This window comes from Ranitomeya variabilis, chromosome 4 (genome assembly GCF_051348905.1).
Source record: "Ranitomeya variabilis isolate aRanVar5 chromosome 4, aRanVar5.hap1, whole genome shotgun sequence".
In the NCBI taxonomy this organism is placed as follows: domain Eukaryota; kingdom Metazoa; phylum Chordata; class Amphibia; order Anura; family Dendrobatidae; genus Ranitomeya; species Ranitomeya variabilis.
The window spans coordinates 746,412,036-746,437,725 of NC_135235.1; the positions used below are offsets into that span (position 1 = coordinate 746,412,036).

A 25,690-nucleotide genomic window follows, 5' to 3' on the forward strand; every position below is an offset into this window, starting at 1 on the left:
GATCAGGAGGACGGGAGACATATATAGAGGAGAGATCAGGAGGACGGGAGACATAGAGGAGAGATCAGGAGGACAGGAGACATATAGAGAGATCAGGAGGACGGGAGACATATATAGAGGAGAGATCAGGAGGACAGGAGATATATATAGAGGGGAGATCAGGAGGACGGGAGACATAGAGGAGAGATCAGGAGGACGGGAGACATATATAGAGGGGAGATCAGGGGGACGGGAGACATATATAGAGGGGAGATCAGGGGGACGGGAGACATATATAGAGGGGAGATCAGGAGGACGGGAGACATATATAGAGGGGAGATCAGGGGGACGGGAGACATATATAGAGGGGAGATCAGGGGGACGGGAGACATATATAGAGGGGAGATCAGGAGGACAGGAGACATAGAGGAGAGATCAGGAGGGCGGGAGACATAGAGGAGAGATCAGGAGGACAGGAGACATATAGAGGGGAGGACAGGAGGACGGGAGACATATATAGGGGAGATCTGCACACACTGCAGTTGGGGGTGTGGGATACGGAATCAGTCACGTGTCTCATGTACCTAGATGAGTAATGACACTTTCTGGTTCTGTATGTGAGAACAGCTGACTTTGCCGCACACTGACAATCAATGATTTGCGCATGCTCCAAGAGTTCAACGCGCGTTTGTAAACAACAGAGGCCCCGCCCACGTCCCGCCCATCGCTTTTCCTGGTCACGCCTGCTTTTCCTTATACCTGGAGGCGAACTGAGGAGCAGGATAAAGATCCGCCCACAATGTGACTGACGGGATGATTAGCCATTAGGAGGAGGCTGATCCCATAGCAACTGTCACACTGGCCAATCAGGGGCCGAGAGGCAGGACGGGAGCTGTCAGGCTGAGCAGCATTCTCCACGTCTGGCAGAATCGCTTCTGCTGGAGACGGGAGAGGTGAGTGTGGTGCACGGTGTGCGGGAGAGTGAGGGGTCCGGAGGTGTGCGGGGGGGGGAGAGAGAGAGGGGGCCGGAGGTGTGCGGGGGGGGGGGAGAGAGAGAGGGGGCCGGAGGTGTGCGGGGGGGAGAGAGAGGGGGGCCGGAGGTGTGCGGGAGAGAGGGGGGTCCGGAGGTGTGCGGGGGGGGGAGAGAGAGAGGGGGCCGGAGGTGTGCGGGGGGGGGGGGAGAGAGAGAGGGGGCCGGAGGTGTGCGGGGGGGGGGAGAGAGAGAGGGGGCCGGAGGTGTGCGGGGGGGAGAGAGAGGGGGGCCGGAGGTGTGCGGGAGAGAGGGGGGTCCGGAGGTGTGCGGGGGGGGGAGAGAGAGAGGGGGCCGGAGGTGTGCGGGGGGGGGGGGAGAGAGAGAGGGGGCCGGAGGTGTGCGGGGGGGAGAGAGAGGGGGGCCGGAGGTGTGCGGGAGAGAGGGGGGGCCGGAGGTGTGCGGGGGGAGAGAGAGAGGGGGGCCGGAGGTGTGCGGGGGGAGAGAGGGGGCCGGAGGTGTGCGGGAGAGAGGGGGGGCCGGAGGTGTGCGGGGGGAGAGAGAGGGGGGCCGGAGGTGTGCGGGGGGAGAGAGAGGGGGCCGGAGGTGTGCGGGAGAGAGGGGGGGCCGGAGGTGTGCGGGGGTTGAGAGAGGGGGGCCGGAGGTGTGCGGGGGGAGAGAGAGGGGGGCCGGAGGTGTGCGGGAGAGAGGGGGGGCCGGAGGTGTGCGGGGGGAGAGAGAGAGGGGGGCCGGAGGTGTGCGGGGGGAGAGAGAGGGGGGCCGGAGGTGTGCGGGAGAGAGGGGGGGCCGGAGGTGTGCGGGGGGGGGGGGGGGGGGGAGAGAGAGAGGGGGCCGGGGGTGTGCGGGAGAGAGGGGGGGCCGGAGGTGTGCGGGGGGAGAGAGAGAGGGGGGCCGGAGGTGTGCGGGGGGAGAGAGAGGGGGGCCGGAGGTGTGCGGGAGAGAGGGGGGGCTGGAGGTGTGCGGGGGGAGAGAGAGAGGGGGGCCGGAGGTGTGCGGGAGAGAGGGGGGGCTGGAGGTGTGCGGGGGGAGAGAGAGAGGGGGGCCGGAGGTGTGCGGGAGAGAGGGGGGGCCGGAGGTGTGCGGGAGAGAGGGGGGGCCGGAGGTGTGCGGGGGGGGGGAGAGAGAGAGGGGGCCGGAGGTGTGCGGGAGAGAGGGGGGGCCGGAGGTGTGCGGGGGGAGAGAGAGAGGGGGGCCGGAGGTGTGCGGGGGGAGAGAGAGGGGGGCCGGAGGTGTGCGGGAGAGAGGGGGGGCTGGAGGTGTACGGGGGGAGAGAGAGAGGGGGGCCGGAGGTGTGCGGGAGAGAGGGGGGGCCGGAGGTGTGCGGGGGTTGAGAGAGGGGGGCCGGAGGTGTGCGGGGGGGGGAGAGAGGGCCGGAGGTGTGCGGGAGAGAGGGGGGGCCGGAGGTGTGGGGGGGGGGAGAGAGAGGGCCGGAGGTGTGTGCGGGGGGGAGGGGGCCGGAGGTGTGCGGGGGGGAGAGAGAGGGGGGGGGCGGAGGTAATCTACACTCCTGAATAAAATAAAGCGAACACTTAGGTTATGTGTCCACGTTCAGGATTGCATCAGGATTTGGTCCGGATTTTCCGCAGGTCACTGTCAGGTCACCTGCGTTGTTCTTGCGTTGTTTCTGCATTGTAAGGACATGCTGCGTTCCGCATGTCCGTTTTCGAGGCTCTGCCGCATGCGTCTTTTAATGCATAGTGGAGACGGGATTTCATGAAATCCCCTCCACTATGCTGTAACATCTGGACGCTGCATGTTTGACGCTGCGGCTCTACGCAGCGTCAAACACTCAGCATTTCCTGAACGTGGACACATACCCTTAAACAACAGAATATAACTCCAAGTAAATGGAACTTCTGTGAAATCAAACTGTCCACTTAGGAAGTGACAATCAGTGGAATAGACAACAGATGGAAATTATTGGCAGTTATCAAGACCCCCTCAATAAAGGAGTGGTTCTGCAGGTGGGGACCACAGACCACATGTCAGTACCAATGCTTCCTGGCTGATGTTTTGGTCACTTTTGAATGTTGGTTGTGTTTTCACACTCGTGTTAGCAAGAGGCTCAGTTAGTGCAGCTCATCCAGGATGGCACATCAATGCAAGCTGTGGCAAGAAGGTTTGCTGTATCTGTCAGCGTAGTGTCCAGAGGCTGGAGGCGCTACCAGGAGATGTGGAGGGGGCCATAGGAGGGCAACAACCCAGCAGCAGGACCGCTACTCCAGCCTTTGTGCAAGGAGGAACAGGAGGAGCACTGCCAGGGCCCTGCAAAATGACCTCCAGCAGGCCACAAATGTGCATGTGTCTGCACAAATGGTTAGAAACCGACTCCATGAGGCTGGTCTGAGTGCCCGATGTCCACAGATGGGGGTTGTGCTCACAGCCCAACACCGTGTCGGACGCTTAGCATTTGCCACAGAACACCAGGATTGGCAAATTTGCCACTGGCGCCCTGTGCTCTTCACAGATGAAAGCAGGTTCACACTGAGCACATGCGACAGACGTGACAGAGTCTGGAGACGCCGTGGAGAGCGATTTGCTGCCTGCAACATCCTTCAGCATGACCGGTTTGGCAGTGGGTCAGTAATGGTGTGGGGTGGCATTTCTTTGGAGGGCCGCACAGCCCTCCATGTGCTCACCTGAGGTAGCCTGATTGCCATTAGGTACCGAGATGAGATCCTCAGACCCCTTGTGAGATCATATGCTGGTGTGATTGGCCCAGGGTTCCTCCTAATGCAGGACAATGCCAGACCTCATGTGGCTGGATTGTGTCAGCAGTTCCTTCAAGATGAAGGCATTGAAGCTATGGACTGGCCCGCCCGTTCCCCAGACCCGAATCCGGTTGAACACATCTGGGACATCATGTCTCGCACCATCCACCAACGCCACGTTGCACCACAGACTGTCCAGGAGTTGGCAGATGCTTTAGTCGAGGTCTGGGAGGAGATCCTTCAGGAGACCATCCGCCGCCTCATCAGGAGCATGCCCAGGCATTGCAGGGAGGTCATATAGGCACGTGGAGGCCACACACACTACTGAGCATCTCACAATATCCGTGTTGTCCATTGTGTTTCTGCTCTTTTGCTTCTTTCATCCTAACATTCTGTTGTTCGTCCTCAGACTTTCCCCCGGATTGCGGACATGAGTCTCCCGACTGTTAAATCTGTGTGACCCTCCATCTGCCAGATCTCATGATGGGCTGAGGACCCCCGAACTGCAGAGTCTCTCAGGAAGGAGAATGACCCACAGAGCAAGTCCGGCCAAAGCGTATGACTTCCTGCTGAAGTTCCTGCTGGTTGGGGACAGCGATGTGGGGAAAGGGGAAATCCTGGCCAGTCTGCAGGACGGCGCCACCGAGTCCCCGTATGGCTATAACATGGGTGAGTCTCCTATCTGTACCCCTCTATGCAGGACCACCAGGGGGCAGCATTATAGAAGTTATATTCTATTATATAGGAGCAGTATTATAGTAGTTATATTCTTGTACATAGGAGGCAGTATTACAGTAGTTATATTCTTGTACATAGGAGCAGTATTATAGCAGTTATATTCCTGTACATAGGGGCAGTATTATAGTAGTTATATTCTTGTACATAGGGGCAGTATTATAGTAGTTATATTCTTGTACATAGGGGGCAGTATTATAGTAGTTATATTCCCGTATATAGGAGCAGTATTATAGTAGCTATATTCTTGTACATAGGGGCAGTATGATATTAGTTATATTCTTGTACATAGGAGCAGTATTATAGTAGTTATATTCTTGTACATAGGGGCAGTATGATAGTAGTTATATTCTTGTACATAGGAGCAGTATTATAGTAGTTATATTCTTGTACATAGGGGCAGTATTATAGTAGTTATAATCTTGTACATAGGGGGCAGTATTATAGTAGTTATATTCTTGTACATAGGGACAGTATTATAGTAGTTATATTCTTGTACATAGGAGCAGTATTAGTTATATTCTTGTACATAGGATCAGTATTATAGTAGTTATATTCTTGTACATAGGAGCAGTATTATAGTAGTTATATTCTTGTACATAGGGACAGTATTATAGTAGTTATATTCTTGTACATAGGGGGCAGTATTATAGTAGTTGTATTCTTGTACATAGGGGGCAGTATTATAGTAGTTGTATTCTTGTACATAGGGGGCAGTATTATAGTAGTTGTATTCTTGTACATAGGGGCAGTATTATAGTAGTTATATTCTTGTACATAGGAGCAGTATTATAGTAGTTATATTCTTGTACATAGGGGCAGTATGATAGTAGTTATATTCTTGTACATAGGGAGCAGTATTATAGTAGTTATATTCTTGTATATAGGAGCAGTATTATAGTAGTTATATTCTTGTACATAGGGGCAGTATTATAGTAGTTATATTCTTGTACATAGGGGCAGTATTATAGTAGTTATATTCTTGTACATAGGAGCAGTATTATAGTAGTTATATTCTTGTACATAGGAGCAGTATTATAGTAGTTATATTCTTGTACATAGGAGCAGTATTATAGTAGTTATATTCTTGTACATAGGTGTAGTATTATAGTAGGTATGATGCTTGTTATCTTTCTCGGCGGTATTATTTCTCTGCACTTGATGGATGGACTGTTGTGAAGTCCTCCGGTTACTGATGCAGTCAGATTTGTGGCGTCTTTTTACTACAGTTGTGGTTCTGATGGTTTGAGCTTCTCCCGGTTTTTGTGGTGTTGGGAGAACAGTGATTTGTCTCCAGACTTTGTCGAGTTAATTTGACGTGTTACATAAATCCTCCTTGATTTCAGTGCCGCTATAATACAGGCTTTGCTATAGATACAAATATCCATCGCTCCCGTCACCTTCCTCAGTTTATATCCCAGGCAATGATCTGGAACCTTTATCTTTCCAGCACTATAAGTGCCAGCATGCCCTGAGGTCCTGCTTCTGCAGCTGCTAGGAGCGTTGCAGTGTAGGCTGACACAATGCAACGAGTCCTCAGCACAGTTATGTAATGACAGATCCTCCAGCGCTTCTCTCCTTTCCGCTGTGAGACCCTTAGGAGCTGCGGTAACTTTCTCACCCGTCGAGGGCGACTCCCTGAGCCGCGAGCAAGGTGCGGTCCTGGGCCGGTGATCCCTTTTCTTGCACAGTCATGTGATCTTATCATATGCATCAGCCAGACTACACCTGTGATGTGCCCTGGGGTCTCCAGCTGGAGACCCCTTTATGTATGTACCATCACCACACTGGGGCTGCTGGTGACCCACCAAGGTCTGCCCAGTTATCCGGCACAGTTCTTCTGGCGTTGGATTATTTCTGTTACGTACTGGATTATGAGGATTTTGCCGACTTCTAGGTTAATTCGGGACCGCAGTGTAACCCTATAAGCCCCTGTGTTGGGGGGAGCCGCACCATGATCATCATTCCTCAGAACTTTCTCGCACAGCAGGATTAAGGATTTCCCTTCTTGAGAGGACAGGTACCTCATGGATATTCTGTTGACCTAGTTCTGCATTGGTCTCTGGACGCTGTGTACGGTCATATGTGTCTGACCCGGACCCCCGCAGCACTAACGGGACAGAGGAAGGCTCCTGAGCATGAGCCACAACCTGCTGCTGAGAGGCACCGCCATGTCCAGATCTCTGCCATCACATATCGGGTGCTGAGCGAGCGCGGCTGCCTCTGTTGCGGAGGGCTGGAGGGGCCGGGCGGCTACCTCTGTCACGGAGGGTTGGAGGGGCCAGGTGGCTGCCTCTGTTGTGGCGGGGCCAGGTGGCTGCCTCTGTCGCGGAGGATGGAAAGCGCTTGGCGGCTGCCTCTGTCGCGGAGAATGTAAAGCGCTTGGCGGCTGCCTCTGTCGCGGAGGATGGAAAGCGCCGGGCGGCTGCCTCTGTCGCGGAGGATGGAAAGCGCCGGGCGGCTGCCCGACCATGGAGGACGCTTTCAGATTTTCTTCCCATCTCATGGAGCTCAGACCCCGTTCCCATCTAATCAGTGCAGGATCACAGATCGCTCCCGTACAACCTGCTCTACCGGTTCTCCAGACACCATGATGTCACACTCCGTCTCCCATCTGCAGGCTGATTCTTGCCGTGACACGCCGCCATCACATCCGTGGGAATAAGAAGGATTGGGCATATTTTATGAGATTTCCCCGGTGCCCTCCAAATCATGATGACAGAGCAGAGCACATTGGCAGGAGACCTTTAGCCCTGTAGGCTGATCTCAGGCAGAACATCTTGTTGGTTGTTGGAAAACTACAACTCCCAGCATGCACTCCCAGCACCTAGGCCCAATATATGGCCGCCCTGACTCCTCTTGCTCCCTGAATTTTTCTCAGTATTTCCTGTCCGACTTGTGATGGAAGGAGAGCGAGAATCCAGGATACAGGAAATGTGAGGAGGAAAAGGGATCGTCCGAGGGGCACGGAGCTTTAATTGCATGTCCGGCCCTTTAAGTGTGGAGATGTTGCATTGTTTGAGAGCACTGCCAGTTCTGCAGATCTTCTCTGGTTTATAAATGGTTAATTCACTGGAAACTAGTTACCCGTGAGCACTGGTCGTAGGCTTTCCACAGATAGGGGAGCCACCAAAAACATGGCTGCTTTCCTCTCGGTCTATGGGCGGTCGCCATGTAGTGAAGTAATTATGGATATGGCTGCAGTACCAGGTACGACCTGTGGTCAGGTGTGGCGCTGTTCTAGAAAGAAACCAAGGTTTGCTGCTGACTCTTTCACCAGGATACCGTACTGGGAGATACTGGTGCTCACGGATGACTTCATACTGGCCAAAGCCACCACACTCCCAAGATGAAGGTCAACCAGAATCCACCAGCCAGCTGTCCATAGTGTGTTATTCTGGCATATGAAAAAAAGAAAAAAAAACTATTGGGCATGGTGACGGTCAGCATGCCCGATCCTGTGTTCTCGAGGGGGATAAGTCACTGCCACAGTCATCATGCTGTGCGGGGGATTGGGTGGACATTTTTATTGATAGTTATGAGATGAATAAGACTGTGGGCGTTCTTGGTGGGAATTCCTTCTAGAATCCAGGTCATACTTATTCATCCTTTTTAAACCCCTAAAACGCCTGTCTCTTAGCCTCCCTCGGCCCTTTTCTCCTGTGGTCGCCTCGGTCCTTTTTTCCTGTGGTCGCAGTCTTCCCTCTTCTCCCGTGGTCGCCGTCTTCCCTCTTCTCCCGTGGTCACGTCTTCCCTCTTCTCCCGTGGTCGCCGTCTTCCCTCTTCTCCCGTGGTCGCCGTCTTCCCTCTTCTCCCGTGGTCGCCGTCTTCCCTCTTCTCCCGTGGTCGCCGTCTTCCCTCTTCTCCCGTGGTCGCCGTCTTCCCTCTTCTCCCGTGGTCGCCGTCTTCCCTCTTCTCCCGTGGTCGCCGTCTTCCCTCTTCTCCCGTGGTCGCCGTCTTCCCTCTTCTCCCGTGGTCGCCGTCTTCCCTCTTCTCCCGTGGTCGCCGTCTTCCCTCTTCTCCCGTGGTCGCCGTCTTCCCTCTTCTCCCGTGGTCGCCGTCTTCCCTCTTCTCCCGTGGTCGCCGTCTTCCCTCTTCTCCCGTGGTCGCCGTCTTCCCTCTTCTCCCGTGGTCGCCGTCTTCCCTCTTCTCCCGTGGTCGCCGTCTTCCCTCTTCTCCCGTGGTCGCCGTCTTCCCTCTTCTCCCGTGGTCTCCGTCTTCCCTCTTCTCCCGTGGTCTCCGTCTTCCCTCTTCTCCCGTGGTCGCGTCTTCCCTCTTCTCCCGTGGTCGCCGTCTTCCCTCTTCTCCCGTGGTCGCCGTCTTCCCTCTTCTCCCGTGGTCGCCGTCTTCCCTCTTCTCCCGTGGTCGCCGTCTTCCCTCTTCTCCCGTGGTCTCCGTCTTCCCTCTTCTCCCGTGGTCGCCTCCTCGGCCCTTTCTCCTGATTAACCTGAGGATGATGGTCTCTGTGGGGGATGGCGGCATGCCCATGCTCGTGGTGTGAAAGACACTGATGCGTATCAATCATCATTTTTCAGACTCTTTATTGCAGGTTGCACATGAATGGACGTGGGCGACTTTGATCTTCGGATTTGTGCAGAACTCCGAGTGCTGCTCCGGAGGTTCTCCTGTGTTAACCCTCGGGGGTGAGATTGGTGTTTGCTGCTCGGAGTGAGGTGTAGTATCTGCTGGCTCTTGGCAGCCGTTCCCTCGCACATACCGAGTCCTTGGCACGGGCGATGACTTTGGACGGCCGAGCTTGGATAATCCAGATCTTGGCTGGCGGCTCGATGTTTACACCCCAGTATCGGTGCTGCACATGGTTCACGTTCCTCCACGTCTGCACTGGGGGAAGATTTCACCCCTTCATTACTCCCTCTGCTACCTGTCGCCCTGTGATCCTGCGCCTGGTCAATATTTCGGAGCCGTACCCCTTTAAGCGTCAGCAGCTGCCAGGAAAGTAATTTGCTCGCCTGCACGTTCGGTGCCGCACGCCCACCTGCCGCTGTTCCTTCCACATTGGCACAAAGAGTGATTTTCTGAAGAGCGGGCGCTCACACGGAATAATTAGATGGTCGTCACCGCTCCGGAGCTGTCACTCCGCTCCCAGCAGCCTCCGCCACGGAATATTCCGCCGCTTTATTAATGTCATCCTATGGGGAGGGGGGACTTAAAGGGGCGGCGCAGTCACTTTGTAGCCGATTTCCGATGATTGAGGATATTTGCGCGTGGCATTCCGGATTATTGGAATTTCACACTATGGCTATCACACAAGCCTGTAACAAATCCTCAGCTGTGAAAAGCGATTGAATAAGTAGCAGCAGTGCCTTCCCAGGATGCACCAGGGCAATAGGTCCCCAAGATGAAACTTGGTCCGACTCCGGCTGGAATCTGCTTTCTCCGCTCCCGGAGAGGAGTGAGCACTCTGATCATGCATGAGAGCGAGTGTCAAGTACTGGAGGCTGCGGGGGTACCAGTGTGCCCATATACAGTGATTTCTCAGTGCAGCTTTGGATGCGACTGGAGTAGAAGGGAAGAAAAGTCCGGCAGATTGTACAGTGATGGGCCGTGACGGTGAATCCCGGGGCCCCTTCTCTTGGTCGGCGTTCTCAGGGGGGCGGTTATGTTTGCTGTAATCATCAGCAGCAGCTGCCTCAAATTAACCACTTTGCACTTGGACGGAGATTCGAGGACGCTCGGAGGTCACGGTCTGCAGATGGCGGAAAACCCCGTCTATGCGAGAGTCTGGTAAAAGGTCTGCGCTCCAGCGGGATCCGTCCACAGTACCCCCCACAGTCCCCGGCATTTGTCGGTGCCGCCACCCACCTCCCCCCCACAGAACCCACCGCTTACCTGTGTTACCCCCTGCCGCCGTCTGCCATGGTCACCCGCCACAGGTTGCCCCCCATCTCTCCCCGTCATCTGCCATCACCCCCTACACACAGGACTCACATTTAGGAGATGGTCTGTTAGACCCTGTTTGACATCCTCGTCCTCCCCGTCATCCCCTCTCCCCCGCAGTTCTTACATAATACCACGCCGTCCCCGCACTCCTCTACATTCTATAGTCAGCGGTGGCGGCCCCCAGAATTCAGTCATGGAGGGCCGGCCGCTGCTGTCACCAGGGGGGCGGTCGGGTAATTATATACTCACAGATGGTGGTAACGCCCCCTCTCACCCACCCTGTGTAATTACACCCTGACGATGGGCCCAGAGCCACTAATTATACTGGTTAACCCTTCGCCTCTCGCGTTCCTCATCCTCCAGACCCCCCTCCCTGGACATAACTCGCGACAAGAGCAGAGGCAGCTCCAGAAATGAGTCGTCATTGCCGCCCGCACCTCGTGTTCTGCTAAAAAGCGACCCCTCACCCACATGGGCCCGGACCTCCCAATCTTCTGAAATTGTGTGAATTCGCCACACCACAATTATAGCATCACGGCAACAGTGGCAACTTCTTATTTGCCCCCCTAGCAACCAGCTAGAGTAAATTGGTTGCTAGCAGCAATTCTTCTTGCCTGGTTACCCGAAGTAACCAATCACATTCCAGCTTTCATTTCCCAACTTCGACGTAGAAAGTGAGAGGGTTGATCTGATTGGATGCCCGAAACAAAGGGGATTTATTGCTTCTCTCCAGCCACCAATCAGAATTTGGACAGAAAATGAAAGAACTGATTTGATTGGTTGCCGGGGGGCAACTCCTCTTCTCCTGTATATCATAATGGCGGCATGTGGGATATTTGAAGGGGCCCCTCTAGGGGCAAATGGTCGCCTGAAAATAGCACCTGGATAAGTGTGAAGTCGTCCTCTCGTATGGGAAAAGCAGGGCCGCAACCAATATGGCTGCCGTCATTCAGGTTTCCATAGTGACGGGAATCCCTTTTTGTTGTTGCTGGGCAACAACAATAAAAAATGGCAGCCGGTGTTGATTTTACCCCCCGCAGGGCTCGTCTCCTTGCGTTCCCACCCTCCTGACGACCTTTACTGGGATATGGAAAATACCTTTAAGATGAGCTACATGAAGCCATGTTGCCTCCTGTAAGGTAATGTGGCGGCGTCTGTGACAGCTGTGATTTTCGCGGCGTTCCCGACGAGCCCTGGCGATGGCGGCATCCGAGGCGGGGACCTATATGATGAGCGCAGCTCTGGTGGTAAATAATTAAGTGAACGAGGCAGACGGTGAATATTTCATGAGCCTCCAGCTATGGGAGAGCGACACCCGTCATGGCCCGGGAAACCACGTGACTGCAGCCTTCTAGTTGTCAGTAAAGGTTGTCAGACCCGGGCGTGTAATCGCTATATCGTTTTGTGTACGCATCTCCTATGCAGACCTATGTGTTTCCATGGTTACAGGGCACTCTTCATGTCTCGATTAAATTACTAAGTGTCGATTTTAGTAAGCTCCTCCCCTTTGACTCGATGTCTTGTGACCCCTCCCACACATTTAAAGTGCCGGCGTGGCTTCATTACAGAAGACACTGCTGCGTTTGTTCTGCCGAGGCCCCGGCGCTGAATTATTCCACTCATGTCCGGCTTCTTCCACGCTGCCGCTTGTTGAATAGCTAATGAGGCCCCTGAGAAACGACAACAACGACACCACGGACCTGAGGGGAATGGGAAATTTCCAGCCACAGCCGGGGGGCGGACATGCTGCCTCCATAGGAAACATGCCCCCAAAATAGAAAAAAAGAACCCAACAAATCCGGTTATGGGAAGGTAATATGGCGGTGACTGTGTAACCCAGGTTTCTCAAAAGCTGGAGGAACGAAGACGTGTCTTCCAGTAACTCGGGGTAAAGCCACCCTGATTTCCCTCCTGGGAGATCACTGTCCCCAAAGGACAGAGCAGTTCTCACACAGCAGAGCGGCCTTTAGTTTCCCATGGTCGTGTTACCACATGTAATAGCCGTGATGTGCGACCGTTTCATCTCCACCAAGAGCCGGCTGTAGCTGCAGCAAGCACCCGCCTGTCCTGTGCACTGACATTCCCCTCCCCATCAGAGTCTCGCAGCTTTCTCTCCTCACTCTCCTCCCCAGTCCTCGCACTTTGCCTCTTGTTCCCCCCCCCACAGTCTCTGCTTCCCACTCGTCATCTCTTGTCCACAGTCCCCCCAGTCTTCACTCCCCACTCTTCAACCCTTGTTCCCTCGCTTTCTTTTATCCCCAGTCCCCCTCTGTCTCCGCCCTTCACCCCTTGTCCCCCTACAGTCTCCGCTCTCCGCCCTTCACCCCTTGTCCCTCTACAGTCACCGCTCCCCGCCCTTCACCCTTTGTCCCTCTAGTCTCTGCCCTTCACCCCTTGTCCCCCTACAGTCTCTGCTCTCCGCCCTTCACCCCTTGTCCCCCTACAGTCTCTGCTCTCCGCCCTTCACCCCTTGTCCCCCTACAGTCTCTGCTCTCCGCCCTTCACCCCTTGTCCCCCTACAGTCTCCGCTCCCTGCCCTTCACCCCTTGTCCCCCTACAGTCTCTGCTCTCTGCCCTTCACCCCTTGTCCCTCTACAGTCTCCACTCCCCGCTCTTCACCCCTTGTCCCCCTACAGTCTCTGCTCTCCGCCCTTCACCCCTTGTCCCCCTACAGTCTCCGCTCCCTGCCCTTCACCCCTTGTCCCCCTACAGTCTCTGCCCTTCACCCCTTGTCCCTCTACAGTCTCCACTCCCCGCTCTTCAACCCTAGTCCCCCTACAGTCTCCGCTCCCTGCTCTTCAACCTTTGTCCCCCTAAAGTCTCCACTCTCTGCCCTTAACCCCTTGTCTCCCTACAGTCTCTGCTCTCTGCCCTTCACCCCTTGTCCCCCTACAGCCTCCCCTCTCCGCCCTTCACCCCCTGTCCCCCTACAGTCTCCTCTCCCCACCCTTCACCCCTTGTCTCACTCACTACAGTCTCTGCTCCCCGCCCTTCACCCCTTGTCCCCCTACAGTCTCTGCCCTTCACCCCTTGTCCCCCTACAGTCTCTGCTCTGCCCTTCACCCCTTGTCCCCCTACAGTCTCCGCTCTCTGCACTTCACCCCTTGTCCCCCTACAGTCTCTGCTCTCTGCCCTTCACCCCTTGTCCCCCTACAGTCTCTGCTCTCAGCCCTTCACCCCTTGTCCCCCTACAGCCTCCCCTCTCCGCCCTTCACCCCTTGTCTCCTTACAGTCTCCGCTCTCCGCCCTTCACCCCCTGTCTCCTTACAGTCTCCGCTCTCCGCCCTTCACCCCCTGTCCCCCTACAGTCTCCTCTCCCCACCCTTCACCCCTTGTCTCACTCACTACAGTCTCCGCTCCCCGCCCTTCACCCCTTGTCCCCCTACAGTCTCTGCCCTTCACCCTTTGTCCCCCTACAGTCTCCTCTCCCCGCCCCCTAAACGCCATGTCCCCATACAGTCTTCTCCCTTCACCCTTTGTCCCGCTACAGCAGGGGTCCCCAATCTGTTGCACGGGAGCCACATGTGGCTCGCGGTCCCATGAATTGTGGCTCGCAGCTGTCTGTCAGCTTGGTGAATTAGCTCCAGTTCTAGCAAACCGGTATGAAGAGCAAATCTGAAAATGGTGAATTTTGTGAGCAGCCCTGCACAGAAGAGCAGATCTGGACGCACATATACTGGTCTTAGGTGGTATCATCTTGTCTCCAGCGTACCATACTTAAATCATCTCAAAACCCCTATCAGAGGAGATGTTTGAAGCTGGATGTGACAGTGTCTTGGGAGTGCTTTATAGGAGAATACTGAATGGGGGTATTGTGGGAACCCCTGGATCTTAGTATACTGCTTTGGCGTGATTTTTCTGGAAAAGCTTTGGTCAACCATTATGCCTGTAATGGGGGGCTTTGGTTGCCACTATTGTGAGGGGGGGGGGGAGCTGAATGTGGCTCGCGACCCTCTCTCAAGGCTGGATGTGGCTCTCAAGGTCAATTGTTGGGGACCTCTGCCCTACAGTCTCCTCTCCCCGCCCTTTACCCCTCATCCCCCTAGTCTCTGCCCTTCACCCCTTGTCCCCCTACAGTCTCCGCTCCCCGCCCTTCACCCCTTGTCCCCCAACAATCTCCGCTCTCTGCCCTTCCCCTTGACCCCTACAGTCTCTGCTCTCTGCCCTTCAACCCTTGTCCCTCTACAGTCTCCGCTCCCCGCTCTTCAACCCTAGTCCCCCTACAGTCTCCGCTCCTCGCTCTTCAACCTTTGTCCCCCTACATCCCCGCTCTTCAGCCCTTGTCCCCCTACAGAGTCTGCTCTGCCCTTCACCCCTTGTCCCCCTACAGTCTCTGCTCTCTGCCCTTCACCTTGTCCCCTACAGTCTCCGCTCTCCGCCCTTCACCCCTTGTCTCCCTACAATCTCCGCTCTCCGCCCTTCACCCCTTGTCCCCCTACAGTCTCCGCTCTCCGCCCTTCACCCCTTGTCTCCCTACAGTCTTCGCCCTTCACCCCTTGTCCCCTACAGTCTCCTCTCTTCGCCCTTCACCCTTTGTCCCCCCTACAGTCTCCTCTCCCCGCCTTTAACCCCTTGTCCCCCTAGTCTCTGCCCTTCACCCCTTGTACCCCTACAGTCTCTGCTCCCCGCCCTTCACTCCTTGTCCCCATAAAGTCTCCGCTCCCCGCCCTTCAACCCATGTCCCCCTACAGTCTCCGCTCCCCGCCCTTCACCCCTTGTCTACCTATGGTCTCCGCTCTCCGCCCTTTACCCCTTATCCCCATACAGTCTCCGCTCCCCGCCCTTCACCCCTTGTCCCCCTACAGTCTCTGCTCTCCGCCCTTCACCCCTTGTCCCCCTACAGTCTCCGCTCTCCGCCCTTCACCCCTTGTCTCCCTACAGTCTTCGCCCTTCACCCCTTGTCCCCTACAGTCTCCTCTCTTCGCCCTTCACCCTTTGTTCCCCCCTCTTCGCCCTTCACCCTTTGTCCCCCCTACAGTCTCCTCTCCCCGCCTTTAACCCCTTGTCCCCCTAGTCTCTGCCCTTCACCCCTTGTACCCCTACAGTCTCTGCTCCCCGCCCTTCACTCCTTGTCCCCATAAAGTCTCCGCTCCCCGCCCTTCACGTCTTGTCCCCTTAGTCTCCGCTCCCCGCCCTTCACCCCTTGTCCCCCTACAGTCTCTGCTCCCCACCCTTCAACCCATGTCCCCCTACAGTCTCCGCTCCCCGCCCTTCACCCCTTGTCTACCTACGGTCTCCGCTCTCCGCCCTTTACCCCTTATCCCCATACAGTCTCCGCTCCCCGCCCTTCACCCCTTGTCCCCCTACAGTCTCTGCTCTCCGCCCTTCACCCCTTGTCCCCCTACAGTCTCCGCTCTCCGCCCTTCAACCCTAGTCCCCCCACAGTCTCTGCTTCCCACTCGTCATCTCTTGTCCACAGCCCCCCCCAGTCTCCACTCCCCACTCTTCAACCCTTGATCCTGCTCTTTCTTTTGTCCCCAATCCCCCTCTGTCTCCGCCCTTCACCCCTTGTCCCCCTACAGTTTCCGCTCTCTGCCCTTCACCCCTTGTCCCCCTACAGTCTCCGCTCCACGCTCTTCAATCCTAGTCCCCCTACAGTCTCCGCTCTTCTCTCTTCAACCCTAGTCCCCCTACAGTCTCCGCTCCCCGCTCTTCAACCCTTGTCCCCCTACAGTCTCCGCTCCCTGGTCTTCACTTCTTGTCCCCCCTACAGTCTCCGCACCCCGCCCTTCACCCCTTGTCTCCCTACAGTCTCCGCTCTCCGCCCTTCACCCCTTGTCCCCATACAGTCTCCGCCCTTCACCCCTTGTCCCCATACAGTCTCCGCCCTTCACCCCTTGTCCCCATAAAGTCTCCGCTCCCTGCCCTTCACCCCTTGTCTCCCTACAGTCTCCGCTCCCTGCCCTTCACCCCTTGTCTCCCTACAGTCTCCGCTCTCCACCCTTCACCCCTTGTCCCCCTACAGTCTCCGCTCCTTGCCCTTCACCCCTTGTCCCCCTACAGTCTCTGCTCCCCACCTCTCACCCCTTGCTGCTCTCCTCCTTCCTCTGCCTTCACCCATCCTGTCGGAGGATATGTTGGAGGACATGGCAGCTCGATAAATTAATTCACTGATTTTCTGCTGGGTTTAAAATAATCAGCGAACGCAGAGCGTCGGTGCAGCCAGTGTTCCCGCGGTGACACACTCCCCCGCTACGCCCACCATCCACCACCACACGCACCGTGACACACCGCAGCCTGATTACAACCTGCTGCACTGTCCCTCCAACTACAACTCCCAGCATGCCACTGCCGTACACGCATGTACCCAAGAGTCTGTCCTGATAATCCAGAATATCTGGTAATCCGGCACCCAACAGATCCTCATTAATTAGTGTATCTGTGTGCATTGCTGCTGCTGTCATACATTTACTAATACTCCTCTCTCCCCGCAGGCATCGACTACAAGACCACGACCATACTGCTGGACGGACGCCGCATAAAACTGCAGCTCTGGTGAGTAGGAGACGTTAGAATCCTGACTGTGAGGAGCCGCCACCAGGGGGAGCTCACGCCTAATGTCTGCATGCTCATGGTGTACACACAGTCAGCGCCCTCTGGTGGTGGCTGCAGGAACCAGAAATGTGTCTACATCTGTGTGCAAGCTGAAAAGTCTGGATTGTAAATAAAAAGTAAAAAAAAATAATAATTATTGGGAAACTCCAAAGGAGACAAAAACAAGGTAAAAAATATAGATAAATATACAAGAAAAGATTGTACATAAAATATAATAAAAAGGAAGGGAATAAAAATGAATGTATAAAAAATACTTCAAAATATTGATGAAAAAAAAAAATAATGATAAAAAAAACCACTGAAGGGAAACAATTAAAATATTTTAACTTTGTAATATTTTTTTCTAGTATTTTTAGTTTCACTTTTTTTAAGCTTTCATAATTATTGTAATTTTTTAAAGTAATATAATTTCAAATAAAAAAAATATATATATTGAAGGAAAAATAATTAATAATAATAAATAATAATAATATTAATAATAATTATTATTTAATTAATAATTAAAAATAAAGTAAAGGTAAAAATCGTTAATAATAATAATAAAAAAATAAAAATAAAAAAAAAAAACACCCGGGGGAAAAACAAAAACAATAAAATAAAAAAAAAAGTTTGCATATAAACCTAAAATAAATAGTGCAGGAGGTCAGAAATCCCAGGAATATAATGCGGGGGAGCAGTGAGGACTGACACAGGCGCAGGAAGAGTGGATGTGATCCCGGATCACTAGGGACATTAATGTCTGTGTATTAACCCTCTGTTCTCTCCCGCAGGGACACATCAGGACAAGGAAGATTTTGCACTATTTTTCGGTCATATTCCAGAGGGGCTCAGGTGAGGTCACGTGATGCAGGGGGCGGGCCCATGTATTTTTTTTCTATTGGTCGGGGGTCCCAGATGTCCCCTATAAAGTCCTGACCCTGTGGGGTGACATCAGGGAAGCTATCGGAGCACATCAGCAGTTGTCCAGTCCATTAGCACACTGCCCCTTTAAGGCCCGCTTTCCCGCTGTTGTCCTCATTCTCCTGCGCTCTTCTCGGCTTAATATCCTGACTCCCGACACTAAAAATCCATCCAGGTCTAACACTTCTCACAGCTGAGGGTTTGTTACAGTCGTGGGCTAAAGCTAACTGCACCAGCACTGTCCCAGCCTAGGACTCTGCTGCAGTGTGTCAGCAAAGGTCCAGGGGGTTAATGTTAGGGTCCTGGTGGTCTGGGGCAGTGATGGGGTTAATGGTCCTGGTGACCTGCTGCAGGTCCTGTACATCAGAGGTGTCAAACTGCATTCCTCGAGGGCCGCCAACAGGTCATGTTTTCAGGATTTCCTTAGCATTCCGCAAGGTGCTGGAATCATTCTGTGCAGGTGATTAAATTATCACCTGTGCAATACAAGGAAATCCTGAAAACATGACCTGTTTGCGGCCCTCGGGGAATGTAGTTTGACACCTCTGCTGTACATGTTCCCCATAGTACCCCGGCGGGAGCTTTTGCCTCTGTTCACACTCGGTGTTTCAGTCTTTCTCCCCAGCGCATTATAATGGTGCGCTTCCCCTTTAAGGTTCCCTGCATTCCTGTGTCTTGTGGACAGTATAAATATCCCGTAGTGTAATCATCTGCTCGGCTGCGTGATGTCACCGCGCTCACTGCCAGCAGCACGGCCGTCTCCGCAGGTCAGCAGCAGCAGACGTGATTGTGAAACCCTGGGCTGTAATCGCTCACAGCTCTAGTGGAGCAGAGCCAAACGAGTCCCAGCTGTCACCTCCTCATCCTCCTCTTCCCCTGAGCCCTGGCCCGTCGCCTCCGCCTCCTCCTCCTCCCCGAGCCTTGGCCCGTCGTCGCTTCCTCCCCCGAGCCGCGGCTGTTGCCTCCTTATCCTCCTCCTCCCCGAGCCCTGGACCATCGCCTCCTCCTCTTCCCCGAGCCCTGGCCCGTCACCTCCTCCTCTTCCCCGAGCCCTGGCCTGTCGTCGCCGCCTCCCCCGAGCCCCGGCTCGTCATCGCCTCCTCCCCCGAGCCCTGGCCCGTCGCCTCCTCCTCTTCCCCGAGCCTTGGCCCGTCGTCGTCGCCACCTCCTCCCCGAGCCTTAGCCCGTCGTCGCCTCCTCATCCTCCTCCTCCCCGAGCCCTGGCCAGTCATCATGGCCGCCTCCTCCCCAAGCCCTGGCCGGTTGTCGCCTCCTCCCCGAGCCTTAGCCCGTCGTCATCTCCTCATCCTCCTCCCCGAGCCCTGGCCTGTCGTTGCCGCCTCCCCCGAGCCCCGGCCCGTCATCGCCTCCTCCCCCGAGCCCCGGCTGTCGCCTCCTCATCCTCCGAGCCCTGGCCCGTCGCCTCCTCCTCTTCCCCGAGCCTTGGCCCGTCGTCGTCGCCGCCTCCTCCCCGAGCCTTAGCCCGTCATAGTCTCCTCATCCTCCTCCCCGAGCCCTGGCCAGTCGTCATCGCCGCCTCCTCCTCCTCCCCCGAGCCTTGGCCCGTCGTCGCCTCCTCCTCCCCGAGCCTTGTTCCGTCGCCTCCTCCTCCCCGAGCCTTGTTCCGTCGCCTCCTCCTCCCCGAGCCTTGTTCCGTCATCTTCCTCCTCCTCCACGAGCCTTGGCCTGTCGCCTCCTCATCCTCCTCCCCGAGCCCTGGCCAGTCGTCATGGCCACCTTCTCCCCGATCCCTGGCTCGTCATCGCCTCCTCCCCGAGCCTTAGCCCGTCGTCGCCTCCTCATCCTCCTCCCCGAGCCCTGGCCAGTCGTCGTCGCCTCCTCATCCTCCTCCCCGAGCCCTGGCCAGTCGTCATCGCCGCCTCCTCCTCCTCCCCGCGCCTTGTTCCGTCATCTTCCTCCTCCTCCCCGAGCCTTGGCCTGTCGCCTCCTCATCCTGCTCCCCGAGCCCCGGCCCATCGTCGTTGTCGCCGCCTCCTGTTCCCCGATAGTTACCCTGCTGTGGGCGGCGCCATCATGTGTCTTCTCCCCGCAGGGCGTTATCCTGGTCTATGACATCACAAACCGTTGGTCGTTTGACGGCATCGATCGCTGGATCAAGGAGATCGACGAGGTGAGATCACGAGGTGACCACTGGGGGCGCCACAGAGAGGAATATTTTTATGTGGCCACCAGACAGATTTTCCAGATCCCTGATCAGCACATCTGCTCCCTGAGTTATGTGAAGTCATGAACAACAAGTTTACCTATAAAAGGCAATGGGGGACATAAGCTAGAGGGATACTGGGTGTTCCTGCTGGTTGTCACCCAGCTTTCCCAGTGTCCTCAGCCTTAAGTGTCTCTTGTATCCAGCACTGGTATATAAGACAGATTTGATGCTGGGGACATTGGGAAAGCTGGGTGACAACAAATATGGCTACCGAGGTTGTCTCCTAGCTTTTGGACTTTTCTTTTCCTGTCTGGGAAAGCTGGGTACTTGCCTTCTTATCCCATAAAGCTACAGTGCATAACCTGCCATTTAGGACCTGGGAAAGCTGGGTGACCACTGCTATATGTGTTTTTATTTTTTTCCCAGCATGCCCCAGGGGTGCCCAAGATACTAGTGGGCAATCGGCTCCACTTGGCGTTCAAGCGTCAGGTGTCCACGGAGCAGGCGCAGTGCTACGCCGAGCGCCTGGGGATGACCTTCTTCGAGGTTAGCCCCCTCTGCAACTTTAACATCACTGAGTCCTTCACAGAGCTTGCGAGGATTGTGCTGATGCGGCATGGCATGGACCGCCTCTGGAGGCCCAACAAGGGTACGTGACCCCCCCAAACTGAATCATTTGCTACTGGCCCTTTAAATTTTTGAAGCACGAGGTCAGGTGACTTATTGAAAAAATAATCCCTGCACCTTTAAGGGTTCCCATTCCTTCACTTGTACTCAGATGGCAGTCTGTGCTGCGCCACTGCCACCTGCAGGTCACCGTATGTAATAGCAGCCCCTAGTACATGGCGGGGTGTAAACACCAGGTGGAGTTATGGAAGGAATCGTAAAGCTTGGCCCCTGAGGGACGTTCTAGGAGAATAAAGGGGTGTGGCCCAGTACGGATATTATATTGGGGCCCCAGAAGCCGTAATCCTAACCGTCCCCCTCTTGTATCTTCTCACAGTACTGAGTCTGCAGGACCTCTGCTGCCGCGCCATCGTGTCCTGCACCCCCGTTCACCTGGTGGACAAGCTCCCCCTCCCGGTTGCCTTACGAAGCCATCTGAAGTCGTTCTCCATGGCGAACGGACTGAACGCGAGGATGATGCACGGCCGCTCGTACTCGCTCACCGCCAACAACTTCAACAAGAGGCACAGCGTGAAAAAAGCCAAGATCATCCGCCCCCCGCAGAGCCCTCCCAAGAACTGCACGAGGAACAGCTGCAAGATATCCTAAGCATGAGCCATGGAAGGATCCTCGGGGGCGGGGACTTCTACACTCCTTCCCCTGAGGAAGCTGTAAAGCGAAAGGACGTTCTTTACACCTCTTTTTCGTCAGGAAGTTAAGGTTTCCCGATATGATGCTGCTTTTTATTTTGTTTTTTAACCCCTCCCTAAATCCCGTGTTTTATAGGCATGACCCGGCTTTATGACCTTTTTTGTTTTTGTGGCGCTTTAGTCAAGACCGCCCTCATTCTCTCCGAGCTTAGTCAGTCAATTCTTACTATGTGAATTTTGTGCTCCCGTTAAGTATTGAACACCCCCCCCCCCCCCCAGTTAGAGGGCGCTCTCTATTTTTGCAACATGCTCCCCAGGCCACACCTCCACGGTCCCTGTATTCCTCCCCCGCTACAACAAAGGCTGCTCCACAGTTGTGCTTAAAGTGCACTCGCGAAGTGTCAGGTGTTTGTGTGAGGAAAGGAATGTGAGAATTTTTTTATTTTTTATTTAATACATTTTTTTTTTTTTTTTTTTTCTGTGATGACATATGACTCTCTATATAAATATATAAATATGCTTCTATTTCTGTAAAACTTAATATTTTGTACCAGATGTCAGAAGAGTTGCAGAGTTTAAAAAAAAAAAAAAAAAAAAAGTAAAGAAAAAAAAAAGTATCGCCCAAATGCCAAAGATGTGTTTGGACTGTGAATATGTTTTTTGGTTTTTTTTTTTTTTTTTGCGTTTGTGAATTTTTTGATGTGATTTGGAGAAATGTTTTATAAAGAGAAAGAAACGATATTTAAGGAGTAAAAAAATAAATGTCTTTTAAAAAGTCGTGAGGTCTGTGTGAGAAGGGAGGAGGGGGGTGTGATCTATGCTTAGATCACTGGTGATCTGCAGGGATCTGAATCCCACACTCCTGGTGAGCATAATACGTGACAAAAAGATTTCGTGTGACACATTCAAGCCCAAATCAGTGGAATGTATCAGTTTGGTTAAACTGTCCCTTTATGACCTGTCACTATGTCAAAGTGGGTTGTTTTTGCTTTAATTGTAGTCCTGCTACTCCCCTGAGTAATCTGCTTTTTGTTTTTTCAAAATCTGTCATACGGTTCCAGAGATACGGGCGGTTTTATTAAGACATGTCTCACAGGGTCCTCGGGGGCGTGTCTTTAGGCTGCTTTGAATAATTATCCAGTAAACCACACCCACTTTCAAGACCATAAAAATTAGCACCACATAAAAAGGTCTATAGCTCTGGAACCGTAAGACGGATTTAAAAAAAAAAAAAGCGGGATACTCGGGGGAGTAGCGGGAATAAAATAACAGGTGACAGGTCGTCTTTAAATTACTGGATCCTACTAGGTAGGAGGGTTCAGAAATATTACACTGTAGAGTATATAGACGACGATGATGGTAGAGAGGTCAGGCGCGCCTCCATTTAGGTGTGATTCACAGGGTCCTCAGGGGCGTGCCTTTGCACCCAGCATAATCATGTAAATCACGCCCACTTTTAAACATTAAAAAAAAAATACACCTCATAAAAAGACCTGGGGGGGTTTGACTTGGAATATCCCACCCCTTTAATTCGGCCTTTGTGCACCTCTACAGGTACCATACAGGGATAGCAAGGCACTAGGGCCGTAGGTGCAGGTGACTGTAAAGTGCGCAATCTGCAAAGGGTTTACACCAGAGATAGAAAAGATCTTATACCGAAGCAGTTTCCATGGAAACAGGAAAACCGGACATCGGCTGTGGGTCTGTGACCAAACTAGGGAAAGGGGTATAATACAGGATGTCTGTACACAGTGACTGCACCAGCAGAATAGTGAGTGCAGCTCTGGGGTATAATACAGGAGGTAACTCAGGATCAGTAATGTAATGTACGTACACAGTGACTGCACCAGCAGAATAGAGAGTGCAGCTCTGGGGTATAATACAGGAGGTAACTCAGGATCAGTAATGTATGTACACAGTGACTGCACCAGCAGAATAGTGAGTGCAGCTCTGGGGTATAATACAGGATGTAACTCAGGATCAGTAATGTAATGTATGTACACAGTGACTGCACCAGCAGAATAGTGAGTGCAGCTCTGGGGTATAATACAGGATGTCTGTACACAGTGACTGCACCAGCAGAATAGTGAGTGCAGTTCTGGGGTATAATACAGGATGTAACTCAGGATCAGTAATGTAATGTATGTACACAGTGACTGCACCAGCAGAATAGTGAGTGCAGCTCTGGGGTATAATACAGGATGTCTGTACACAGTGACTGCACCAGCAGAATAGTGAGTGCAGCTCTGGGGTATAATACAGGAGGTAACTCAGGATCAGTAATGTAATGTATGTACACAGTGACTGCCCCAGCAGAATAGTGAGTGCAGCTCTGGGGTATAATACAGGATGTAACTCAGGATCAGTAATGTAATGTATGTACACAGTGACTGCACCAGCAGTATAGTGAGTGCAGCTCTGGGGTATAATACAGGATGTAACTCAGGATCAGTAATATAATGTATGTACACAGTGACTACACCAGCAGAATAGTGAGTGCAGCTCTGGGGTATAATACAGGAGGTAACTCAGGATCAGTAATGTAATGTATGTACACAGTGACTGCACCAGCAGTATAGTGAGTGCAGCTCTGGGGTATAATACAGGATGTAACTCAGGATCAGTAATATAATGTATGTACACAGTGACTACACCAGCAGAATAGTGAGTGCAGCTCTGGGGTATAATACAGAAGGTAACTCAGGATCAGTAATGTAATGTATGTACACAGTGACTGCACCAGCAGAATAGTGAGTGCAGCTCTGGGGTATAATACAGGATGTAACTCAGGATCAGTAATGTAATGTATGTACACAGTGACTGCACCAGCAGAATAGTGAGTGCAGCTCTGGAGTATAATACAGGATGTAACTCAGGATCAGTAATGTATGTACACAGTGACTGCACCAGCAGAATAGTGAGTGCAGCTCTGGGGTATAATACAGAAGGTAACTCAGGATCAGTAATGTAATGTATGTACACAGTGACTACACCAGCAGAATAGTGAGTGCAGCTCTGGAGTATAATACAGGATGTAACTCAGGATCAGTAATGTAATGTATGTACACAGTGACTGCACCAGCAGAATAGTGAGTGCAGCTCTGGGGTATAATACAGAAGGTAACTCAGGATCAGTAATGTAATGTATGTACACAGTGACTGCACCAGCAGAATAGTGAGTGCAGCTCTGGGATATAATACAGGACGTAACTCAGGATCAGTAATGTAATGTATGTACACAGTGACTGCACCAGCAGAATAGTGAGTGCAGCTCTGGAGTATAATACAGGATGTAACTCAGGATCAGTAATGTATGTACACAGTGACTGCACCAGCAGAATAGTGAGTGCAGCTCTGGGGTATAATACAGAAGGTAACTCAGGATCAGTAATGTAATGTATGTACACAGTGACTGCACCAGCAGAATAGTGAGTGCAGCTCTGGGGTATAATACAGGATGTAACTCAGGATCAGTAATGTAATGTATGTACACAGTGACTGCACCAGCAGAATAGTGAGTGCAGCTCTGGGGTATAATACAGGATGTAACTCAGGATCAGTAATGTAATGTATGTACACAGTGACTGCACCAGCAGAATAGTGAGTGCAGCTCTGGGGTATAATACAGGATGTAACTCAGGATATGTAATTTTAACAATGAGAGATATAATATAAAAAATAAAATCCAGAAAATCACATAGTATAAACTAGATGGGCATTTCCTGAAAGAAATACATGGTGCTTGAAGAGCGCTGCCAGCTTTACAGCGGCACTTATCACACACAGGACAGGGGGGGGACACTTATCACATACAGGATGGGGGGCACTTATCTCACACAGGATGGGGGGCACTTATCTCACACAGGACGGGGGGGGCACTTATCTTACTTATATACAGACACCGTACATTTCCATAGCTGCCATCTTTGTAAGGTCAGTGCAGCTGCGCTGTGGCTTCAATCCATGTCAGTTGGGGGTCATGGAAAGGTCGCCATTAATTCCTATGGGAAAAAAAAACATTTTAAATGTGATTTTTTTTTAAAAACTACAAATCGGATCGACTCCAAAAATACATAGCACACCTGTCCCCACCGAGGGCTTCGAAACGCCACCTGAACGGGGTCTCTGCGCCGAGCGGTTCGAGCTGCATTAATTGCGGAGAAGAATAATAAAATATAAGAAATCGGATTACAATATGTTGCTTGAACCTAGAGGGTTCAAGCACCATAATAAACTAGATGGGCATTTCCTGAAGGAAATACATGGTGCTTGAACAGCGCTGCCAGCTTTACAGCAGCACTTACTTTTCACACACAGGATCGGGGGGGCACTTACTTTTCGCACACGGGACCTGGGGGGCACTTGCTTTTCGCACACGGGGCCGGGGGGCACTTACTTTTGCACACAGGGGGCACTTGCACACACGGAGCCGGGG

General features: G+C 53.1%; 1 protein-coding gene across 1 annotated transcript; it reads left to right on the forward strand.

The window, feature by feature from the left end:
• Nucleotides 1-794: 794 nt before the first annotated feature.
• Nucleotides 795-21,515, forward strand: RAB40B (RAB40B, member RAS oncogene family). Its single transcript, XM_077254579.1, has 7 exons — nt 795-932; nt 4,091-4,350; nt 16,752-16,812; nt 17,643-17,703; nt 19,826-19,903; nt 20,366-20,588; nt 20,943-21,515. Exons 2-7 carry the CDS (start codon nt 4,209-4,211, stop codon nt 21,212-21,214), a joined length of 837 nt encoding a protein of 278 aa, XP_077110694.1. The 5' UTR covers nt 795-932; nt 4,091-4,208; the 3' UTR covers nt 21,215-21,515.
• The last annotated feature ends 4,175 nt before the right edge of the window (nt 21,516-25,690 follow it).

Bases quoted from the DNA above. Each gene is read 5' to 3' on its own strand.
- RAB40B (XM_077254579.1), top strand. From the start codon at position 4,209: ATGACCCACAGAGCAAGTCCGGCCAAAGCGTATGACTTCCTGCTGAAG. The intron at 16,813-17,642 runs GTGAGTAGGAGA...TCTCTCCCGCAG, and splicing joins CGCATAAAACTGCAGCTCTG to GGACACATCAGGACAAGGAA. The intron at 19,904-20,365 runs GTGAGATCACGA...TTTTTTTCCCAG, and splicing joins GGATCAAGGAGATCGACGAG to CATGCCCCAGGGGTGCCCAA.